Here is a 24,451-nt window from a genome sequence, read left to right on the forward strand (position 1 = left end):
AGTGGGGCCACTGGCAGCTGGCAGGGCTGGTGCAGTGCTCATTCACGGAAGGAATGAGCACATAAACACAATATTATCACAATTACGGGCACTATGAGAGGCACATGTTATGAATCATACTTTGCATTGTTTACAAGCACCGCCATCCTCACCGTCACCATATCACCATATCTCCATATGCACCATATGTGTACCGTATTTCCCACCATATAAGACACTAAAAAAAAAAAAAAAATAAAAAAAATAAATAAATAAATAAATAAATAAAAAAATAAATAAAAATCACCCTGCGTCGTATACCCCGATGGTTAGGTTTTGGTAGGCCTAGGGGTTATTGTTACTGATACGAAACCAACACCCAAAACACCTCCGTTTGACACAATAGTTCCCATATGTCCCCAGAATGAAATATACCATATTTTGTGGCGTATAAAGTGCACTTGCTTCCCTCAGAAAATGCCAAAAAAGTTACCCCAGCACAGTATATGCAGAAGGTACAAATTTTGATTGATTTAAATAATAAATAGTGTGATGCAATGGAAAAGGAATAAGCAGAAGATAGGAGGAGGACATGTGAAGAGATAAAACCGTACAGGTCACAAGAAGACGAAGACGTGCCACGTGTGACGCGCCGTAAACACAAAACACAACACCGCCGTGATGCACCAGTCACCGGTGTGCCGGGTACCTTGGTGGTGATGGTTAAAGCAGCTATTACACAGGAACAATTTTGGTGGAGCAGAGTGCTGCCTGACGTGCCTGCTTGGCGACTGTGGGGTGGACTTGGGTGGAATAGTCAGGGGGTATTTCTGCTGTGCAGCGGCCCAGTCAGCTGACGTTTTATGTGATACATGTTCGAAAGAACTGATATGCATGGATGACTGAATTGTAAACGCATTTTTGTTTCATATTGTAAAAATAACTACAGTACCCTCTCGAGTTTCACGTTTGCTTCATTCCAAAGGTATGGCACCAAACTCAAGGATCGCGAAACTCGAGGTATTGAAATCCATGTAAAAGCGCTTACTGGTTCTGACCCGTGTAAAATAATGACTTTTTCCGACTTTACTCCCTTGTTATCACAGTTTTTTCGACATTACTCCCTTGTTATCTCAAAATACGTACCTTGGTAATAGGCAGAAAATGGGAAGTAAGAACAGTTTGTTTTTAAGCCGCAGTTGAAGGCGGCTGCCTTACAATTGGCTGGCAGTTATGAATACACACTTGTGATCCACGTGGTGTCGTCTGCTAAAGTAAGGGCAGTCGCTCGCGGTCACCCGTGGGACAGTTGGACAAACCTATATTTTTCTGGTAGTTTTCTGTGTGTTATGAAATAATCTGCTAACTCTTTCTGTTAAAAATCATGAAATCACTAATATCATGATTGACTTTTCAATGCCTATTGAACGTAAACCACTGCCGCCGCCGCAAAATAGCTTACGGAGAGGTTCAACTTGCTTGCTGTTTCCATATTTCCCTCACCGCTCACAAAGATCACAAGCGGACAAACTAGAACAAAACCAGGCAAATTAATACTTTTAATGCTGCGTATTCCACAGCGCACATGCATGGTGGACAGCAGAATGACTAATTTCATCGGGGAGATATTTCTCGGCCAGTGTAGTGGACCTTCTTCTTCTTCTTTTGACCTGTAACGCTTTGTATCGCTTCTTAGGTCCTCCTTCTCCACACTTTTATACTTCACAACATGCACTTAGGGCCACTTTCACAGTCATTTTGTTTGTTTTGATCGTTAACAATGGTGGCGATCGCCGCTATAGTATTTCCACGTGAAACTGGCAGATGGGGTAGTGGCAGCTGCGGGGTTAGCCTAGCCCCACACTTACCACACACTGTCAACATCTCTCGCTTCCTCTGCAGCCGCCACTACCCCATAGGCCAGTTTCACGTGAAATCATAAGCGTCGATCGCCGCCATTGGGAACGATCAAAACAAACAACATGACTGTGAAAGCGGCCCTTAGTTACTTAACAGTGCACACTTATACACTTCACCCTGAACTTAGGTGTTTTCTGTCCTTTTCTTTCCCCGATTTTGCTTTTCTATGCCCTTTTGCAATTTTTCACCATTACTTTTCACCGTCGCTGCCATGCATAACAGGTCAAAAGAAGAAGAAGAAGAAAAGGAAAACAACGCCGGGAGATCTACAATTTTCACAGACTGGAGAAAAAGATTTTTGGACTGTGGTTCCACAGCACAGGGTGTTCTCTTATCTTGTTAATCAAATAGTAAACAAAGCAGCTCTGCCAGTCCATTTTACAAGTCTATTGGTGGGCCATCTTCCACTGCTCCTCACTCCTCAGCCACTGCCGTCATCTGTTTGTTTACATGCAGCCATTTGGTACCCACGTCTCCAAGCTCGTACTCACAACCGTTTTCCATTCATAAGGACAACCAACAATTCGCTCCAGGTTGGGCATACGGGCAACCGCGGTTGCCCATAGCCCCAATGGTTGGACACCGCCTTTTAAGGCAGCACGCATGACACCGACGGTAGGTAGACGTAACCCGAACATGTCAAAGCAGCGCGAAACTCGTGGCAGTAATGCGCGAAAGTCGTGATGGTAAGAATTTAGGACTAAATGCTAAACTCGAGGATCGCGAAACTCGGATAGCGCGAAACTCGAGAGGGTACTGTATATTAAAACATAATATGATTGACAGAAATTAATCAACATCTCTTTCTACTTGAAAGTAGGTATAAGGTCCCTGAAAGTCAAGATCAAGACCAACTGCTTGCTCATTGAACGTAGCATTCCCGTGTGATTAGTTCCCTCAGTAGCTTGGTGAAAGTTACCGCCTGCACACAGCGCAGTGAGTGAATCTACAAACCAACCCTTTTGTTTACCATTCAAAGTCACAGCTGCTCGCGATGAGAGCACTGTAACTCGTCAAAGCAACATACGGTATAATAGTAAAAATTGTAAGTAAGGTGGTCAAGTGTAATACTGCATATACATAAAGGGGAGCGTTCACCACGTCTTAAATAATTAACGTATGATCCTGATTATATTCATGTGAAATGTTTGCTTATGGGGAAGTAATATATGCTTACTTTCAGATCTATAAGTCAATACATAATAGCAGGAAAAAATAAATTGTACTTTTTTTAACAAAGTTCAACTCAAAATTCCTCTCTCGTCTAATGACCTACTCTGCTGAAAAAAAATACCAAAGAAACTTAAACCAGAATCCAAAAGATTCATCATGGAAAATTTTTCAATATTGCTTTTGTTAAATGATGAGAATTTTTTTCAATTTTGTTGGTGTATCTAATGATATTATTTTTTTTCCGACAATTGTCCCTTAACTGAAAAGAAAACTCATGATGAAAAGCTTGCGCTTCAGCTCCTCTTTCCAATGATGTATTGTTTATTAAAATTGGTCAAACAGCGACGAAGGAATTTCAGAAAAACTGAAATTAATCTCGTTTTCTAAAAACGAGTTAAAGTCCGCAGATTTATATAGAGTTCGCCCTTTAAACCTAAATGCCTTACCGGTTTGTATTCTTTACTGAATTGCAGTTTCTTCTTTGTTTTGAAGGACTTTGTGTGTCTGATGGTGTCCTTTTCTAGGAAATCGAGCTGAAATGCAAAAATTATCCCTGGCTCCTCTGGAGTGACTGATGTTTGTGTCAGTTCTGCTGCCTCCAAGGCCATCGCAGATGCTAGTTTGCCTCAAGATGCCATACGAATATTATTTTAGGCTATTTTCTACGCTGAAACATGACGCTGACCGGTGTGCCTGTGTGAATATACCTTTTTTTTTAGAGCGCCAGTAGACTTTCTTGAAGGGCCTGAATGGTAGTCTGCCCCAGCCTGTCATGGCGCAGGCAAATGTTTTATAGTGACGTAAGTGACGAGGGGAAGAGGGCAGGGGAGGGGGGGAGGGTAATTCAGCCATAACTGCCATTTTTGCTTATTTCTTCATAATATTTTGCCACAAGGTAGCCAAGGTGTGTACGAAGACATGTGATTTTTTTCAATTGTTGATTTTTTTTTTTAAATATTAGACCTTTCGATGCTAAATACTCGCAGCGAGGACTAGCGTAACTTGCCGGTGGTGCTAAATCCTCGCTGTGAGCACCAGTCGCACTCAAATTTCCCACGTATGAGTGTGTTCCAACACTATTTCTCACCCCACAGCATTGCCTATTCAGTGGGTTTTCCACTAAATTAGGTGGAAAATCATATCAGCTTAGCGCAGAAAAGCGTGGAAAATCGACGGTCGAGTAACTGGTGGATGTAGTTGTCCAATATTGCGGCATTTTTGCATAGCTTCACCGATCACCCGACTGATTTTTTGACCAAATAGTTGTAAATTTTGCAGTTGGCAATACTGCCCTGCCAGCACCCCATCAAAAGATCTACTCAGTAGTTGCCTCAATATGGCTGACCATCGCGCACGCACGAATGTACATCTTCACAGGCAACACCCCACGAACATGCCTGTGTGTTCGCAGGAGAGGCTTACATAATCGAATTTTAAAGATCTTAGCCTCCTCTTTCCAATGGTGTTTTTGTTTTTAGCTGTGATGAATAGTTTTTGTGATACAGCGGTTAAAAGAGCGAGCACTAGCGTCACTTGCTGAACGTGCCTGTACATTCGCAGGAGAGGCTTACATAACGGAATCTTATAGATCTTGGCCTCCTCTTTCCAATGGTGTTTTTTTTTGTTTTTTTTTAGCTGTGATGAATAGTTTTTGAGATACTGAGGTTAAAAGAGCGAGCGCTAGCGTGGCGGTGCTAAAAGCTCGCTGCCAGCGACAGTCGCACTCACAGGCAACACCCCCTCAACGTGCCTATACGTTCGCAGGAGAGGCTTACATAAGCAAATCTTACAGACCGTGGCCTCCTCTTTCCAATAGTGTTTTTGTGTTAAAAGAGACCCCCCTCCCCCTGCTGGGCTGCCCGAGTGTGCCTGGGGATAGTCTCACTGCGAGCAATTAGCAATGAAAGGGTTAATGGTGGATGCTCTCCTCTAAATTCAGGGAAAATGTGGATTGTTTTTCTAAATGTACCTTGCCAAATTATAGGTGCGTCTTATACTCTGGTGTGTCTTATATGGCGAGAAATACAGTATATATGTATGTGCACCTTCTTAAGTGATTGGCAGCGAGGGTGTGGGAGACAAGACAGACAGCTCAGGCTCAAGTTGACATGTACTGATTTTTTCATAAATAAAGAGAACATAAGAGTCTATAAAAGGCCAGTTCAACCTACACAAGGCAGCTCTGTAAACCTATCACAATCAGTCCTCTCTATTCATGAAACAATCAAATGGAGATTTCAATTATAATTTTATACTTGCCACATAAGTGCTTGATCTATTAACTAGATAGACGTCATATCAAATGATCAAATGATATCATATAAAAAAGATGCATGTCTTGGAATGGTTTTGTGAAATGAAACTTTAGTGGTGGGTATCAAATCCTACTGGTAGTAACTCCTGGGAACATACTTCAATGATAGAGATCTATAACTAAATCAAATAGGAACAGGGGCTTACCTGGAGTCTTAAGAGGTTGAGGCCACCCACAACCATGCACTCCTGCTCCTGAGAAGGGATGCGATCCTCAGCCAAGCCTTCACCCACACGTGCCAGCAAGTCATTCAGCTTCACAAATGTCTCTTCACACACCTCAACCACATAGGGTATTCTAGTGGAGACTGACCAAGACATTTTTGTGCTCCATGCAAATGTCTGATCAAAAAAAAAAAGGAACTCAGTTGATATATTAGGCAATGGTAGCTTTCTAGTTTTTAATATAATCTACTTTTCAATATACAGTGGAGTCACTATACTTGCAGTAATATTAAAGTTATCAATCTCTTATGCTTGTTTTCTTAACCCCTAAAGGGCCGGCCTGGGTGGTCATCTACAACATCCACAGGAAAAAAAAAAAAAATAGCCTATATTCACACACTTGATTCTGAACTACAATGCAATAACACAATTACTTTGTCGTCATAGTCATCATCAACTCTTCTTCTTTTTAATTATTGTTATATATAGTCAATACTCGCTTTCTCTATGTAACACAGTCTTGTGATGTGGTTATGTCTCTCATGCCAACTAAAACTAATCGAAGTCGAAAATTAATAAGCAAAAGAAAAAAAAAAAGCATAACCGCCGCCCGGCCCTTACGTGGGAAGCATAATAGCCGCCTCCGGCCCGCCAGGAGGGTTGAAAAAAAAAAAAAAAAAAAAAAAAAAAAAAAGCCTTGCCTCTTGGTAATGTCCTTAATTTTCTCAATACTCTCATTTACCTATTACATCTGCCTACTATATCTACCTCTATTTCTCTCTATCTTCAACGTCGTCTTCTCTCTCAGGGGCTTCATTCAAGGGGGTGGTCATAGCAGAAGGGTTTCCAATCTTCCCTGTTCTGGCACCCCTTCACAGTACAGTCACTCCCTTGCTTACAGACTTGCTCTTTTCCCAGTACTCGTCCACTCCCTTGATAAATTTTATTGATGGTCTACCACTGATACCCTCTCCTTCAATCTTGCCCTCAAATGCTTGCTGCACAATGTCATCCTCTTTTATTCTCATCACCTGCACAAACCATCTCACAGCACCACACTTCACCCACTCAACCACTTCTCAATGTACTCCCTTGGTTGTTACACTACTAAACCCCTCTCATACATGCTTTCATTGCTTTTTCCATTCTATTATGGCACACCACATAGATCAATATAAAGCTAATTTCCACCCTGCGTATTCATGATTGCTGTGCTACATTCCACATCTATGTCCTTGATGTATATGACAGAGTTACAGAGTTGGGAGGATAATACTATTTTTTATACTCTTTGTTTGACCCCTAAACTCACACTTCTTCCTTTTGTAACTCTCTCCAAAGCACCTATTACCTGTTTGCTTTTCACTGCTCTCCTCCTCTTCCACGCTTCTATGCTTACCTTACATAGAATTGTCCCTATGCACTTACAACTAAATCACTCTCCTTTCTCCTTTCTCTCAACCAGATCTTACAGCCTTTCATGCTCTCTGCTCTGGCTCTGTATGGTTTAGCAAACTTGATAGTCTGCTCTTTAGCCCTCTCAAATATCATAACATTACTTTTGCCTATATTTACTACTTCCTAATATCTAGCATATAACATGAAATCACCATCTTACTGAACACATGACTTTCCCCTTACTCATGAATTCCCACCTGATTGAAAGAATATATCACCTCATCCTTCTGCTTCCTTCAAACATTGCATCTAAACTGGTAGAATTATAAATTGAGGAATGAAGTTACGCCATAAAACTTTCTTCTGTATTTAAAGTACACTTGGTTCAGGTTCATCCTTACTTTTACTTCAGTGTCTCTATTCTTCAGAGTTCATATTTCATTAACCAATTTTTCATACTGTATGTAAAAGTCAACCCTGGTTTTCAAGAGTAACATGCTAGATACAGCACGAAAAACAACAAAACTTCCTGCCTCACCTGTGATGGGCCACAGGCAATGCCAATGATGTTCTTCCCATGCAGTGAGGACATCAGGGTCGGTTCGGCCAAGGCCACGTGTGGGGCATCCCCAAGCTGTGCCTGGTCATTACGACCCCACACATACACCTCGCCCTCTTCTGTCAACACGACCACATGCATGCACCCCACCCCCACTTCGGTCACCTTCTTGCCTGTGGGTGTGATAGTGAAGGTACATAAACTACACAGTTATGATATAATGCTCGTTATGATAATGCACACTTTTTCCCTATAAACTCTGAGAATGGTTATCTGACTGGTGGGAATACTATGTGGTTTTCATATCAAGATTTCAAGAAGTTTATCAATTATGAATTACTGGCCCATCTACTACATTTTCATCTAAAGAAATGGAGTCATGAATGATAATATTTCTCTTGCCAAGAATGTCTGAAATACTGCTGGTTGGTGATGGCATGTGAAAACCCTGTGTGCAAAGCATGGAAATGGACACAGGCCATAAGTAAAGGGAAGGTATGCAGCAAGGCCTGGAATGAGTGGAGGAACCATCATTTGAAACCTAACTTGTAGAAAATGATGAACCAACAAAAATCACAGTAGAACATTCAATAACAGAGAACAACAAAAAAATTATAATGCACAAGAAAGACTTGGGATGCTCAGGCTACCCGTCTCTTTTCATTTCCAAATTGGAGAGGAGGATTAAACTCCTTCATATTCTAGTCAATTCTCATCGCAGGTTGACTTAAAATGAACAAGAACAAATATGCAAACATTCTTAAACAAGCATAAGCATACTATTTCAGCAGCCATCTTGATAGCTCCATGAAAGATGAAAAATGCTGAAGTTACATCCTCCTCTCAAATGTTGAACTTTATATCTTTAATAATCTTTAAATATCATTAATTAATAACATACACTATAAATTTCCCAGTGTAATGGATGAAGCAAAGAAAATTTTGAAAAAATGATTAGGGGCCAAGCATCAGATGACTGAACTATAGACCTAATTCATGATTTAAGCAATTTTATATAAAAAAAAGCTCATATATGTACAAATAGTCACTGAGGGAGGATCTTGTAGGGGGATGGGGTGTCACATATATTGACAAATAGACAGAAAAGATTAACACTCGGGACGACATTCCAAAATTATAAATGTTACATTCTCGAGACTATAAATTTGACCCATGGATGGACAATTGTGAGTGAATATTGCCCATAATATCTGAAATCTCATATTAAAGTTGCAAGATCTGAAACTGTCGCCAGAATCATTCTATAACACCTTTCTGTGACCTGGCAGTACAAGTGGTGGTTCTAAGCCTCCTGAATCTCCACAAGAGAAGCACAAGGACTCCTCACCTGCTAGTCCCTTGACCTGCTTGGGATATCTGACGTGCTCCTCTGTGTTGTGGCCCAGACGGTGGTTGTCCCCTTTGCCCCAGGTGAACAGAGAACCAGACTTGCTCAGAGCTAGGGAGAACTGGGCACCACAGAACACTCGGCAAATCTCTTGCCCCTGAAAATGTGAATTGTTGCCTCTGTATTACTTTATTAGTAACTACATTTTATTTGATATGCAAAAAGAATGGAATCATCTGCATATATTACAGTTTAGATGCAATAGCCTATCTTTGCCACTGTAACCTACCTGTAGCTTGTCAACAAGTCGAGGCACCTTGGAGCCATCTGAGCCACCCCGGCCCAGCTTGCCATAGTCCCCGTCACCCCAGGAGTACACACTGCCAACGTCCGTCACAGCAATGGTCTGGGCGTCCCCGCTGCCACATGCCACATCAAGCACACGCTCTCCTGAATCAAAAAGAGAATTTAGTCAGCATCTATCATGCTCACTGCAATGTACTCGATACATCAACAGAAAAAGGTCAGCTTTGCTGTCTCTTTTAATGTTGCATTTTAACTAAAACCTGAAGTGACAAAGAAGAGCTTTATGCACAAAACAAATGTTTTAACCCTTTCACGCACCACAACGCGATTCACAGCAAAACGGAATCGTCTACATGAGCTTTTGATTTGAATCGCGTCAAAAACTTTAACCTGGTAGCAGCGAAGGGCCAAATTTGTGGCTTTACCGTGTAGCAGCGACGGGCCAAATTTGTGCCATGATATAAACCCCCCCCAAAATAGATGATACATAATCTGATTACAAATGCTTTGATATAGTTATGAAATGGTTTGTGTGAGGGGTGATTTTTTCTCATTTTTCTCGCTTGGAGGGACCATTAAGAAACATGATCCCCGCTGCTACTGGGTTAAAGAATTCACCAAAAATAAAGTATTTTTCAGAATCGCATCAAATTTTTTTACATCACAGATCAAAGCTAAACATATAAAATAAACAACAGTACCCTCCTGAGTTTCATGCTTGCTTTGTTCTGAAGGGATAGCACTAAACTCGAGAATCGCGAAACTCGGGGTATTGAAAACACTGAAAAAGCGCTTATTCGTTCTGACCCGTAGAGAAGCTGACCATTTTTCACACTTTACTCCCTTGTTATCTTAAAATATGTACCTTGGAAAAAGGAAGAAAATGGGAAATGGGAAGGCGGCTGCCTTGCGATTGGCTGAGTTCTGAAAACACGCTTGTGATTTGCTGGGAGTCCGATGACGCCATTGCCGGCGCTCACCCAATCAGCGGCCCCACTGCCTTAAGGCGGTGTCACACTGGCCGTTTTCCTCCAACTCGCACCCAACCGGGAGCGAGTTGTCGGCTGCCCGTAAGCTGGTGTCACACTGGGCCTTTTTCCTCCCACCGCATCAGCGGCAGCTAGACAAACCGGCAACCCCAACTTTTCTGAGTGTGCGTCACACACGGCCAAGGTCGGTTGCCCGTATCAACATCCACAACGTAAACAAAGCACTTGCCCTGTATCAACATGGCGTCATCTGCTAAAGTAAGGGCTGTCGCAGCTTGTGCTGCCATTACCCAAGTTATGGACTTGTTGCTGCAGTTAAATGGAAGGAAGAAGCGGTTGTGGGTGTGGCGTGTCTGTGGTTCCTCCGTGCCAGTTCTCATTGTCACCATTGCGCGTGCGCGGCCAACCCACCCATCTAGACTCCGACCACATAAACACGTGGATCGAGTAACAACAAACACACACACACATGCACACACCAGACTCATCATGAACCATGGCAGATGTTTCTAACAAACGGGAACGATTTCTCCATCTCCTAGAATGTGTTTGAACTTATTTGGTGAGTGGTTCATACAAACCAAACATTCCCAACGGCAAGAAGAGAGCAGTGTTAAAGACGACTTCTCTCTTCTTGCCAAGAGTTAGGTTTGGTTCATGTGAGCCACTCACTCTATACGTTCTAGCACACTCAAAGAAATGGTGAAATCATTTCTGTTTATCAGAAACATCTGCCATGGTTCAGGATGAGTCTGGTGTATGTGTGCGTGTGTGTGTGTTCGTTGTTACTCGATCCACATGTTTATGTGGTCGGAGTCTAGATGGGTGGGTTGGCCGTGCACGCGCAGTGGTAACAATGAGAACTTCTGGCATGGAGGAACCACAGGCAAGATACACACACAACCGTTTCTTCCTTCTATTTAACTGCAGCAACAATTCCATAACTTGGGTAATGGCAGCACAAGCCGCGACAGCCTTTACTTTAGCAGACGACGCCATGTCGATACAGGGCAAGTGCTTTGTTTACATTGTGGATGTGGATATGGGCAACTGACCTTGGCCGTGTGTGACACACACCCGGAAAAGTTGAAGTTGCCGGTTGCCCTAGCTGGCGCCAATGTGGTGGGAGGAAAAAGGCCCTGTGTAACACCAGCTTACAGACAACCGACAACTCCCTCCCGGTTGGGGCTATGGGCAACACCCATAGCCCCAACGGTTGGAGGAAAACAGCCCTGTGTAACACCAGCTTACAGACAACTGACAACTCACTCCCGGTTGGGGCTATGGGCAACGCCCATAGCCCCAACGGTTGGAGGAAAACGACCAGTGTGACACTGCCCTAAGGCAGTGAAGCCGTTGATTGGGTAAGTGCCGGCGATGACGTCATCGGACTCCCAGCAAATCATAAGCGTGTTTTCGGAACTGTCAGCCAATCGCAAGGCAGCCGCCTTCAACTGCGGCTTCAAAATGACCCGTTCTCTCTTCCCATTTTCTTCATTTTTCTAAGGTACATATTTTGAGACTACTTGGACAGAAGTTCCTCACATCACCTCCCCTCCCACTCCTCCCAACTCTGGCTTCATCGTTTAATAAGTCTCTCTCTCTCTCTCTTGACTGTTGCCCCTATGTTTGGAAGAAAATGGCCAGTGTGACACTACCTTTTAAGGCAGCACGTATGACGCCGATGGTAAGTAGACGTGACCTGTACGTGTCAAAGCAGCGTGAAACTCGGGGTGATAATGCGTGAAAATCGGGATGGTAATAATTTAGGACTAAGCGCGAAAATCGAGGATCATGAACCTCGGATAGCGCGAAACTCGGGAGGGTACTGTAATTGTTAACTCTCTCATGCCGTTGGATTTGAAGTGATAATTGCCCGTGGTTTAGTTGTCTCTCAGCAGGCAGCCTGTGAACATGACTGTCGTCCCTTTAAATTGTTTTTTTTCAGAGTCGGTAAACTTTGCCATTTATTTACATTTCGTGATATTTTTTTTCTTTCATAAGGCAGAATAATCTCTTCCAAAACCAACGATATATAATAATGCCAGGAAAAGAGAATACTCGTGGGTGAAATCTATAAAATTTCGCCGCATGGTCAGGCTATTCCGCGAGGCCCCTTAGGGAGCCCCAGACAGATGTCGCCGTGGAAAGAGAAACTTATTAAACTTTTGGTGCGTGAAAGGGTTAGTATAAACTGGATTGAATAACTACAGCAAATATTGAAAAGACAAATAAAGAAATTGATCGAAACAGCCATTGGCAGCCAATTCCAACCAAGACCAACAAACAAAGAAAAAGAATAGCTTGGGCTGTTGTTTGTCGTCAACACGACACACAGTTGTAAGGAGAGAGAAAATAAGAGACCACAGTCCTCCCTAAACAGCAACAACATTTTATCTGATCTGTACATTTCCTATAGGCAAAGCTAATTTTTAATTTTTTTTTATTTTTGAATAAAAAACTTTTTTTTTTCACTATTGTGTTTTGAAAATTGTTATATAACTGTACAAGCAGTGCTTAATTGCTTAATCCAACGATGCGACTAAAATTTCCCTATGTTGTGTAACAGCTAAGCTAGAAAAAAAAAAAAAAAAAATCTAAGGCTACATGAGGGTGTTGGGTTAGGGAGACCAATAACACTAAAGTCAGTTCACCCAAGTCTGAAGTGAGCGTTATCGTGCGCTGGCAACCTGCTGTCACACAGTGTGTCTGATTTCGTGGATACTGTATGCCAGCCTATGTATAGTAAACAGTCGTCAGTGTCAATAATATGCAGCAGCAATAACAAATACCGTCAATTAGAGTCGATTATGAGTTAAAAAATATTAGTAATGTCACAAATAGCTGTTTTGTTAATTTACAAGATCGTTGATTATAATTATTAAACAGCCTTGAAGCTGTCCACCACCGAGAAAATGATCAGGCTTTACTAATATTTTTAACTAAAAAATCAACTATAATTGACAGTATTTGTTATTGCTGCCTGCATATCATTGACAATGACGACTGTTTACTATACGTAGGCTAGCATACAGTATCCACGAAATCAGACACGCCGTGTGAGTGCAGGTTGCCAGCACACAATAATGCTCACTTCAGACAATTCCTAAACTAACAGTGAACTAGCAGCATCTTTACTGATGCAGCTAGGAAGCAAGGGCTGCCTGAGATAGTCTGAGTGAGTGGACTACAGTATAATCAAAACATGTATGAGCTATGTTCTACACACCCTTGAGAGCAGTGACCAGAGTAGGCACACTGTGGTCATCAGAGGAGCCATGACCAAGCCGGCCATAATTGCCACGGCCCCAAGTGTACAACTCCCCCTGGTTGGTGATGGCAGCACTGTAGGTGGACCCGCAGGCAATGGATACCACTGTCTTGCCCTGCAGCTCTTGCACTAGTGTTGGCTCTTCTCGGGAGTTGCTGTCCCCATGCCCAAGACGTCCGCCATCTCCATTGCCCCAAGAGTAGACCTGATAATGTAAGACAACAAAATAACAGAGGAACAGTGAAGGGAAGAATCATGACACTATTGCATTCACTTCTTGTTTCTAGAGCGAAGAAAATTTTAATACAAACAAAAACGTTTATAAAAAAAAAAAAAAAAAAAAAAAAAAAAAAAAAATGTTCATGTTACATCCTGTGAAATAAAAGAACGTTACCAAAATAACACATCCTGTAATTATGGTGTCTCCAAAGGGTGATGGAGTAAGTAAATTGAAAACGAAAATGGCAGATGGTGCGTCACCGCCGCTTATGAAGTGCATCCTTTGTTTGCAAGTATCAGCTGACCAAATGCTTCTACTTAGGTTCCAGTTATTATTACCAGATTGATATTCTTCTTACCCTATTTTTATAGAAACAAAGATACCGTATTTCCTGCCATATAAAGGTAAAGTTGGGGGCATACGCTGTAGCAGCGCGTGGCCTCGGTGCTCATCTCTGCAACATTGGCCCTTGAGCCTGTGGTGGGAGGGAGCCCATTACCCCGGGACACAGGGCCAGTGTGACATCTGGGTTACACAGTTTACCTTCCCCAGGTTTCCACAGGTACCCATTTATCGACCAACCTGAGAGGGAGGATAAACAGCTGGGTGAGCTGCACGCCGACTGCCTGGGCCGGGATTCAAACCCGGGCCCGCAGAGCAGAAGCCAGGCACGCTGACCACTAGACCCCGGAGGTGTATATAAGAAGCACTTTTTTTCAAAAAAGAAGTAAAAAAATTACCCTGCATCTTATACCCCGATGGTTAGGTTTTGGTAGGGCTAAGGGTTATTATTACTGGTACGAAACCAACACCCAAAACACTTCCGTTTGACACAATTGTTTACAGATGTCCCCAGAATGAAATATACAGGTAACTTGATTTACGCGAGTATTGTGTCCTTGAAGAGGTCGTGTAAATCAAAAACAATGTAAATCAAACAAGAGGTAGGTTTCTATCGAAAAATAATATTCACTTCATTTAGTGGAGAGAGAGAGAGAGAGAGAGAGAGAGAGAGAGAGAGAGAGAGAGAGAGAGAGAGAGAGAGAGAATATCCATATCACCGAGATATCCACTCAGGCACTCAGTCTCAGCCTCACTCGTGTGAGGAAGAAATGAGGGACACCATGAGCGACTGGCTAGTATTGGTACCGGTACCTAGCAGTCTGGTACTGGTACTGTACCGTATAGCTGGTACCGTTAGTACCGGTAATGGTACTGGTACATGCCCACCCCTATTGTTGAGTAGCGTGGCAGCGTGGGTACTGTAATGTTGTTCAAGTGGCGCGCGGGAAGAACTGAGCTCAGCTGTGTGGCCGTGGCACCGTGTGAGTCCAGTTGCGTGAGACATCTGGTGGCCACTCCATACAATATCGCGTATAAGTGAAAAAACGTGTAAATTAAACATTTATATGGATTTTGGACCCCGCGTTATCTTGACAACGCGTAAACCAAACACGCGTAAATCGAGAGTTACCTGTACCATATTTTGTGGTGTGTAACGCGCACTTTTTTCACTCAGAAAATGCCAAAAAAGTTACCCCTGCACAGTACATGCTGAGAGTACAAATTTTGATTGCTTTAAATAATGACAAGTGTGATGCAATAGAAAAGGAAAGTGTGAATAAGCAGAAGAGAGGAGGAGGACATGTGATGCAAAAAAAACATACAGGTCACAAGAAGAAGAAGATGCGCCACACGTGGGAGCCGATGTGCGGCGTGAACACTAAACACAAAACAATTTCGCCGTGGCGTGCCAGTCACCAGTGCACCGGGTACTTTGACTGGGATGGTTAAAACGTCTATTACACGGGAAGAATATTGGAAGAGCAGGGTACTGCATGATGTGACTCTGCTTGGCGACCGTGGGGCAGACTTGGACGGATTACTCTGGAGGTATTTCTGCTGTGCAACGGCCCAGTCAGCTGACATTTTCTGTGATACATGTTCGAAAGAAGGGATATCCGTGGATGATTAAAGTGTTTATTGTATATGCATTTTTGTTTCTCGTTGTAAAAATAACAATTAATCCATTCAGTACCGATGGCGTACCATAGTACTTCATATAAAATTTTGGCTAAGGAACCGATGAAGTACATGCGTACATCATTGCTCATTCACAATACACAGGACTTCATTTTTTTCAGTTTATATGATTTTTATGATGTAGTGACGAATTGACTAGTTGGCACCTTGTGTTTCAAGGACGATGGGGACGTTGGCCTTGGGGGCTATGATGTGAAGCCTGGGGGTGGTGGCGGGGCAGTGTGTGATTGACACGTGTCGTGCCATGACATCTTTTTCTCCGTCCAATAGTGAATCTGAGCGCGATATGACTCTTGAAGGTGACTTACAAGGGTCAGATGATAGTGAAACTCAATCAGAAGGCTTCATAAGTGACTCATATGCAGACTATTTGCCAGAGAATGACAGTGAGGCGAGTAGTGACGAGGAAAATGAGTGATGTGAATGGTGACGATGAAGAAACACCACACAGCCCCACACTCCACACACCCCTGCTCCTTCACACTCGTGGCTCATCCCTTTGTTGATCATCGTCCTGCCACTGTTCCTGCCCTAATTGAGGATTTTTCTGGTGTTCATCCTGATGTACTAATGCAGCGGTTCCCAAATTGTGGTGCGAGCACCTGAGCTGATCACTAGGGGTACGTAAGGAGAAACAATAATGTAATGGTGGATTCTGTCTAATTAAAATTTTAAACACATCATTAACCCCTATGGGACGGGGAGCAGCGATCGCTGCTCGGTTGACAGAGGACGGGTGGCAGTGATCGCCGCTCTGCTTATATTTGCTCATGTTAGCCATTCTCCCAAATTTTTTCCTCCCCAAATATGTCAACACTTGTTCTGAGTACTTTTATCAGTGAGTCAGTGCGTCTGAGGCTTTCTTAGTGGATGGACGTGTAAAAATAGAATATCTGTGTTCCATTGCCTCGTCGGTCCGTGCGGCCAGTGGCTACGTCCACTCCAATAGCTAATTCATCACGTACTGATCGCTCAAGTGCTAGACCTTCCGACAGTGCAATAGAACATGAACTTGATATTTCTGTTGTAACTCTGGAAAGTTTTGAGTGAAGTGACAGTGATTCCGAGTGGCATAATACGAGTAGCAATGATGATGGGGCAACCACCTCAGGTCCACCAGCTCTGACCACGTGCACTGCTGCGACACGTTCCACACCTGTTGCTGCCCCGTCCACCAGTGGGCAGGAAATTACAAGGCCAAAGTCTATATATACCAAGTCAAGTCACTCTGCCTTCAAAATTGCTACTAGTACGCACAGGGGGCAGTTTGGAGTGGAGCTGCAGGGTGACGTCACTACCCATCAGTTCACGGGTGGGTAATTATAGGTGCGTCTTCTACACCGGTGCGTCTTATATGGTGGGAAATACAGTTCATTAAGGTGATGGTTCACTGTGGCATTAATTTGCACCTATGGTCTTAATTCATTTATGTATTATGCAAAACAGTGGCCTGAATATGACAATATAAATTTCAAGGCGATCAAACATTATTTTATCATGCGATTTTCTTTTGTAAAATTTTTGTCTTGTATTTGCTCCACTGTTTGTGCACCAATATTTTTGTAACTGTCCATAGAATATTTTATTATACTCTTAACAAACTCCCCCGCTAATTTTTTCAATAGCTTTTTTATTTATTTCCAAAAACTTTTTGAAAACCCAATTAGTTCTACACATATTTCCACAATTTGCAAAAAATATGACCTTTTCATAAATTTCAGAAGGACATTTTATTGCATGATAACATTTCAACTCTTGAATTTTCAATCTTTGTTAGAATAATGCAAAAGTAAAGGAATTGATGCATCATTTTATGTGTTGAGAAAGATGTAACTGAAGTTTTCTCTCCATTCTAATGGCATTTGCAACCAAATGAACTTAGTGCTTACCAGGCATACAAGGTCTGTGTTCTAAAAAAATCACTAGTTCAGGGCCAACTGCTATAAGGATGAAAGGACTTTTACTGTACTGATAAATGTTGTACCATATAAACTAAAAAAATGTGGTCAAGAATGTATTAAATGTATTGATAAGAATATATTATGGGTTCTTAATGAAACTTTGCCTGCTTCTCTTCATGAAGTACACATGATACGAGTTTGTCTAATATAGTAAGTGTGGCACAAATCTTTATCATAGATTTGAAAACTATGAGTCATCTTATAAATCAAGTGCTTTCTATACTGACATAAAATACTATCAAGTGTCAAGACACCTCTCCATCCAAAACAGCCCCTCTCTTCTGTTTTCTTTTGTTGGTGTAGCATTTAGCAGACTTTTTTATTTATTTATTCTTTTTGCTCTTGAGCTGTTTCTGTTACTGTAAAAAAATAAAATCTCTCTCTCTCTCTCTATATATATATATATGTAGTCACACAAGGGCAAGCAAGGAGCACTAGTCACCAACCTGTCCCCCAGCAGTGAGAGCTAAATAGTGTTTTCCATCAGGATGGGCAGCCACCTTCGCCACCTCCTCCTCAGGCTGGCCGGGCACTGGCTGGGGGCACGGTGCTTCAGAGTTGTAGTAGAGGGTGTACAAGGTGCCTTTTTGGGTCAGGATGAGGAGGCATCGCTCAGCACATGCCAGGGACTTGATGCCCAACTCAGCCAGTGTGTCACAGTAATTGAGGGGGCGGGAGTGACTAGAGACCCCAGACCAGGCCAGCCAACCCCAAGACAGCACCTGAACAAGGCAATTAATTTACTCACCTGAACAATTCTTAGGTAAAAAAATCTACTTGATATACTATCTATCACTTGTATTTAAGTTCCAACAGGCTATACCTCATGTAATTTTATATAACCTAAAGATGATATAAATTGATTGTTATCATTATAATTCTTTAATATTTCATCCTTTTGAGAACATGATCCCCTGCATACTAATAAAAGCTAAATTGCTGGTAATCACCTAACAGACATGTATGAATGCCAAATCAATTATAATCAGACAAAAAAGCAATTCCAGTGTTAAGACTATAAACCTTGTTCATGTTTACAGTAATAAAACTTATAAATTATGTCTTTTCACCCTCACCTCCTGCCCTTGAGTTGGTCTGCCATGCGGTGTGTGGAGGGGGGGGTTGTGAGGGACAGCCAGACGGTCCAGGTGGCACAGCAAGATCACTGCAGCCTGCTCTAGGTCCACACTTACTCCCTCATCCTCGGGCAGCTCTAAGTATCGCAGCAGACACTCTGTTGGGCTAACCTGAAGAAAACACAGCATTTACTCCAAAGCAGTAATTTTCAGTGATACATCCAAAGGCTGACACAGGATGCTGCTACTGTCAACCGCTTGCCTAGTTGTTATTTTCTTTAGACAAACTTAGTGAGTTTTTATAAAAAGTGATAAATGTTGTAAGAAAGAGAAGGATGGGTGCAATGTGTACACTTGGATATGAAGAAAGCATTTGAATAGGTCTACACTTGAGACATAGAAGCTGGAAAATGTAAAGGGGTGAAAGAGTCACTCTTGAAATGCATGGAAACTACCTACACAAAAGGGAAATAAGGACATTGGTAGGGGATGAACAGACTGAATGGAGGGAAGTAACAAGTGGTGTTGGCACTAGTATCAAGGCAACCACTTTTCCATGCCTCCTAAAAGAGTGCTTGTTTCATTGGCATCAGCGTGTGTGAGAGTGTCGGCTAGTTAGATTGCCCTCGGCCGACCACTCGTTTCCCTCAACCAGATTCAGGAGTGCTTCAGAGCTTCAGCCGGTTGCTTCATTGAAGCCCATGAGAAGTTGCCTCTTACTCAGCCAGCGTGTCTACTGGGAAGAACACAGCCAGACTCCACACCAGTACCATCGCTCTTCTGTCTGCTGCTCGTTCCCTGGGAAGTCGAACGGCCTGGGCTACCCTTCGACTCTCTCCAGTATTCTCCTGTTGCCATCTTTTGGGAGCACAAACCTGAGCCCCCAGGTACGTCTTAGCTAGGCTAAAGCTTCCCTCATATATTAAAGTTAATCACCAGTGTCGCTGCCAGTGAGTCCCGTATTAGTTTGTGGGGGACGTTCAAGCTAGCTAAGTGACAGTACAGGCCAGGGGAGTTATACGTACATTTGTCTGTCGTGTGTGTCTGTGGTTTAAATACACTAGTTTGTACTGCAAGTGTTGTTGTTTGCATTCCACTCCTTGGGAGACTAGATACCTTATTCCGGGGCTAACATGGGCAGCGTAGGTGAGAACGTGGCTCTCTCGCCCTATCTGCCGCCCTTACAACTAGTAATGTTTTGAATTAACAAAAATGACCTGAGGGCAGCTACATCAGCCTATTTGGAGATGATGCAAAGTTGAGAGAAAAGAGGAGAGTGAAACACCAGGGGGATTGTGAGAAGATGAAATGGGACCTACGCAAGATCTACAAATGGAGTCTGAAATGAAATATAAAGTTTAATGTTAAGAAATGTCATCTATTGGAAATGGGTAGGAGCAAGAAAAAACTCATTTGGAACTACAAGCTAAGAGTAGAAACAATAAAGCCAGTGAAGAGAGAACCTTAGGAGTGAAAATACAAGACACACTGTTAACCCCCAGGGTGCCAGTGCCGTGTATTTACTGTGGCGGGAAGGCGCACGCTGTGTGCCAGTGCCGTGTATTTACGGCGGCGGGAAGGCGCACGCTGTGTGCCAGTGCCGTGTATTTACAGCGGCAATTGAGAAAAATTGCCGTGGTCTTATTTTGACTGAGAAGCTTTTCATACTTTCTCAGGACACTTTTCATACCTTTACCCCTACCAGTCACTGATCTTCACCCCCCCACCAAGCCTCTAGGGATCCCGAGGGTACGGGTCCCTTTCCTGACCTGACCGCAGTGCAGGGAGGATGTCTTGCTGCGCAAAGCATATTTTGCAGATGCCCAACTTTGCTCGTGCCCTTGATGAAGCCCCTAGTGACTTCACGGATAGTGATGCGAGTGACTTTGAGTCTGATAGTGACCTTGATAAAGATTATACATATAGTGGTAGTGGTAGCTCGAGTGGTGAGGAAAGTGAGGTGCCGACGCCTCGCCACTCACATTATGCCCAAGTAAAAAGGGTTTTTGAGCCCTCTGCTGCCTCTCAGGCCAAAAGGCAGAAGTTTGATAGACGAGCTCCAAGGGGCGAGTAAGTCTACGGGATGTAACACTCCAAATATCGGAAACTTTCGGCGTCAAGAAATCACGGAAATTTTAAGAGTTGAGTAGTAAAATGTATCAATCATGTGTTGTCTAATCATTCTGAACACTTTTCAAAAAAAAAAAAAAAAATAATTGCTTGGCACCAGGGGAAAGTTTTTGCAAAAAATGCTTGGCACCGCGCGGGTTAAAGGAGAAACATATTAATATCATATTCGGGACCACATGTAATTTTTTTTTATAAAGATAATTTAGCAACTGAATGGCCCCTTGACAAGAAACACATAAGTAAATTAGAAAGAATACAAAGATCAGCAACAAAAATGGGCCAAGTTTGGTAGGCTTAACATATGAGGAAAGATTAAAGGAAATTAATCTGCCATCAGAAGAGAAGAGATAGAGGAGACTTTACAATGATATTTAAGCTAATTAGGCGGTGGCGTAGGTGGTAGCGTACTGGGCCCACATTCACCACGTGATGGGTCTGACGAGTTCAGATCACGCTACCACTGGACTTTTCAGTCACTGGCAGTGGCGCTTCCTATGCTTATGCTGTCCTGAAGACCACCCATCAACCCGGAAGCATCCAAGAAATCAAGAAGCGAATTCAGGGGGGCCAGGGGGGCCAATACAAGATAGGCGCCACTATAAACGCCTCGCCCAGAGCAGGCTGGGCCGACGGGCTGGCCCACCTGGAAGAAACCTTGGGCCGACCATCCCAGAGCCCCACAGAGGTACCTACCCACGACATGACAGGCAATCAGCAGTAAAAAAAAAAAAAAAAAAAAAAAAAAAATCTAGAGAAGGTAGACAGCAAAGACCTGATTGAGCCATCAGACAGAGAACCACAAAACTCAAGGGACACAAGAACAAACTGAATAAGACTAGATGCCCAAGTGATGCCTAGAAATACTCCTTTCCACACAAACCTACACGCATGAAATATGAAAAGGGAAGTGATTGCAGCGAAATGTTCAAACACTAAAAGAAAAGCTGGACTTATATCAATGTAGATACAGGACAATGAGCACAGCTTCACCCCAGTATGCAACTGGGTAAACACAGATAAGATCCATCTGTCACATACCTCCATTGGCATGTTGTCATCCCAGACAGGAGGGCTTGATGAGGGACTCTTCAGGGGTGGCACGGCACCAAACCTATGCAGGATGGGTAGCAGTGGTGCACTGGTGCCATGACTGCTCACACGGTTGTCAACCTAAACAGAGCATTAACAATTAACCCTTTTGGATATATATATATACACACACACAGAGATGGACAAAAATACTCTAAAATGTATTTAAATACAAAATATTAAATACTGTCTTAACCCTCTCATGCACCTTAAGTTTCCAATAAGTTTCTATTCCACTCACCATGCATTTCTCCGGCACGACCGGCCTTTTTTTGCCGCCGCGATACTCTACATTCCCGGTCATATTTTACCCTCACAGATATATCATACCCCAATAAAGTTGGTATCAATGGCTTCATAAAGACATGTACTAGAACATGCGCAAATAAAAACAGAGGAAAATATAATATATAAACAATACAGACCTGTTTTCAAGTCTGTATAGAGTATTGTAGATGACAAATCCTAAGTACCAACTCTTCCCCACTCGCTAGCTTGAAATTTTGTGGGCCAACTTTTTTAGCTGAATATATGTTTCGAAGGGGATTTTAGTGAGGATTCTTATGGTATCATCAAAATCCTCATACGCCTATTAGTTCCTGAGTTACACCGAGAAAACTGTATTTTTTTTCCTCTCCTGTCAGAGTAGGCTAACAACTAAAAATCGCTCCACGCTCCTCATCTACGCTCCTTAGAAAGGTTGCCATATGTTACCATTAAGAAACTTATCCCAACAAATGACGCTCCCAAATTTGACGCATTGTCACCGAAAACTTAATTTTTAATCAATTTTTTAAACTTTTATGACACATTTTGCGTCATCGTGCGCCAGGACCTTTTACCCTTGATGACGCAAAATTCGTCATCATACGCGAGAGGGTTAAAAAGTATGTAACTACCAAACACAATACTGGTAACTTGATTGTATCTAAATACCAAATACAATACTAAAGGAAAGTATTGAAATACAATTTCAAATACATTTTAAATACATTTATTTATCTTCACTCAACTTTTATTTTACACATGGTACTGTTTATTGGCTTTCAGTAGAGTCAATGTTTCAAATAATCCATCAGACAGTTTCCCTCTCTTTGGGGAATGTATCATCCCAGCAAAGGAAAACAAACACTCTATTGCACCTGATGAGGGAAGTGAGGTGTTATGCTTTATAAACACTTTACGAATGTCTTTGTGCTTGGACAAGCATCCTAGAGAGTAATCCGAGTCATTAAAGACACACCTCCCTCCCACCCGCTTTCCTGATCCCACTAATCATTATCAAGAAAAAATGAGACCACCATTGTCTTCCTGGGAAAATTCTGCGTCACACTAGCATAAATTTCTAACACTAATGTTAATAAAGACATACAAAAATCAAAGTAAAATGAAATAGCGCACTTATTTCCCTTAAACTCTTTAGTACTCAGTTATTTTTCGTTGCATCACTTTTTTAAGCACAGATTCTTAATTTGCATGCTATTCTAATTTTGATGGTGTAGGGTAAGTCCCGAAGTTAAAAATATACAGATGGTCAAAATTGCCTCTGAACATAAGTTGTGCCGTGATGGCGTTCATTCGCCTCGGCATTTGTTTACTCAGACTCGCTTCTCTTGCACAAACAGCTGTCAGGACACACAGTATTATATTGAAAGGACACACGGATCGACACTCCGCCGTCACTGCATAGCTTATGTTCGGAGACAGTTTTGACCCTCTGTATATTTTTACCTCGTGACGTACCCTACACCATCAGAATCAGAACAGCATGGAGATTTAGGATCTGTGCTTGAGAAAGTGATGCGACAAAAAATAGCTGAGTACTAATGAGTTGAAGGGAAATAAGTGCAAGAAAATGTTTATGTGATACTTCATTTGACTGCTTTTCGTATACAGTAAACCCTCGATATAACGGACCCGCTTATAATGGATTTCGGATATAACGGACAAGGTCAGAGGGTCAGAAATTCACGGGGCCGACCGAGAATGTTTTTTGAACGAACCACGCCCAGTAAGCACCAAAGCATCTGCTAGCCACTTCGCCCTCCTCCTTTTGCCTGCTGTCCCATTCTTTGGTTATTGTAGTCTTTTTCAACTCGCCTGATGGAATATTTTCCTCCTTGTGGTTCCCATTCAAATGAAGAACATTTTTACACCACAAGAAAGTCTTATTCATCAAACCAGGACGTAAATGTAATGGAAAATAGCCAAGTGTTTGTGAGTGTCAGTACTGACACAGCTTATGGGGGTACGCGACACCTGGGGGGGAGGGGTTCTGGTCAAAATATAGCATTTTGCAAAACTGGGTTAAAAACGTTCTTATACCATCTAGAAATAATCCCCAGGCAACGTTTTCCTCGTAGCGCAAATTTAAAATGTTTGGCGTGGGTTTAAATGGACCGAGTTAAAGGTTAAATTTTGTCTCTTTTTTAATCAGAGAAAATCTAAAATCAATCAGATTTACGTGAAAAGTGCTGGAAATGTTGATTGTACAAGTAGTTAGGGACCTAT

At 42.4% G+C, this 24,451-nt stretch overlaps 1 protein-coding gene across 2 annotated transcripts in view; it reads right to left on the reverse strand.

The window, feature by feature from the left end:
• The window catches only part of LOC127001164 (E3 ubiquitin-protein ligase HERC2-like), a gene marked incomplete at its 5' end in the record, with an annotated part of 186,835 nt that extends 164,814 nt beyond the window's left edge, over positions 1–22,021 (reverse strand). For both annotated transcript variants that reach the window (XM_050865379.1, XM_050865378.1), the window contains 8 exon segments: positions 5,533–5,727; positions 7,487–7,680; positions 8,856–9,012; positions 9,145–9,305; positions 13,380–13,626; positions 18,092–18,367; positions 18,722–18,892; positions 21,890–22,021. In XM_050865379.1, the coding sequence (XP_050721336.1) occupies positions 5,533–5,727; positions 7,487–7,680; positions 8,856–9,012; positions 9,145–9,305; positions 13,380–13,626; positions 18,092–18,367; positions 18,722–18,892; positions 21,890–22,021 (1,533 nt within the window).
• Positions 22,022–24,451: the final 2,430 nt, after the last annotated feature.

Source organism: Eriocheir sinensis, chromosome 20 (genome assembly GCF_024679095.1).
Source record: "Eriocheir sinensis breed Jianghai 21 chromosome 20, ASM2467909v1, whole genome shotgun sequence".
Taxonomy (NCBI): Eukaryota; Metazoa; Arthropoda; class Malacostraca; order Decapoda; family Varunidae; genus Eriocheir; species Eriocheir sinensis.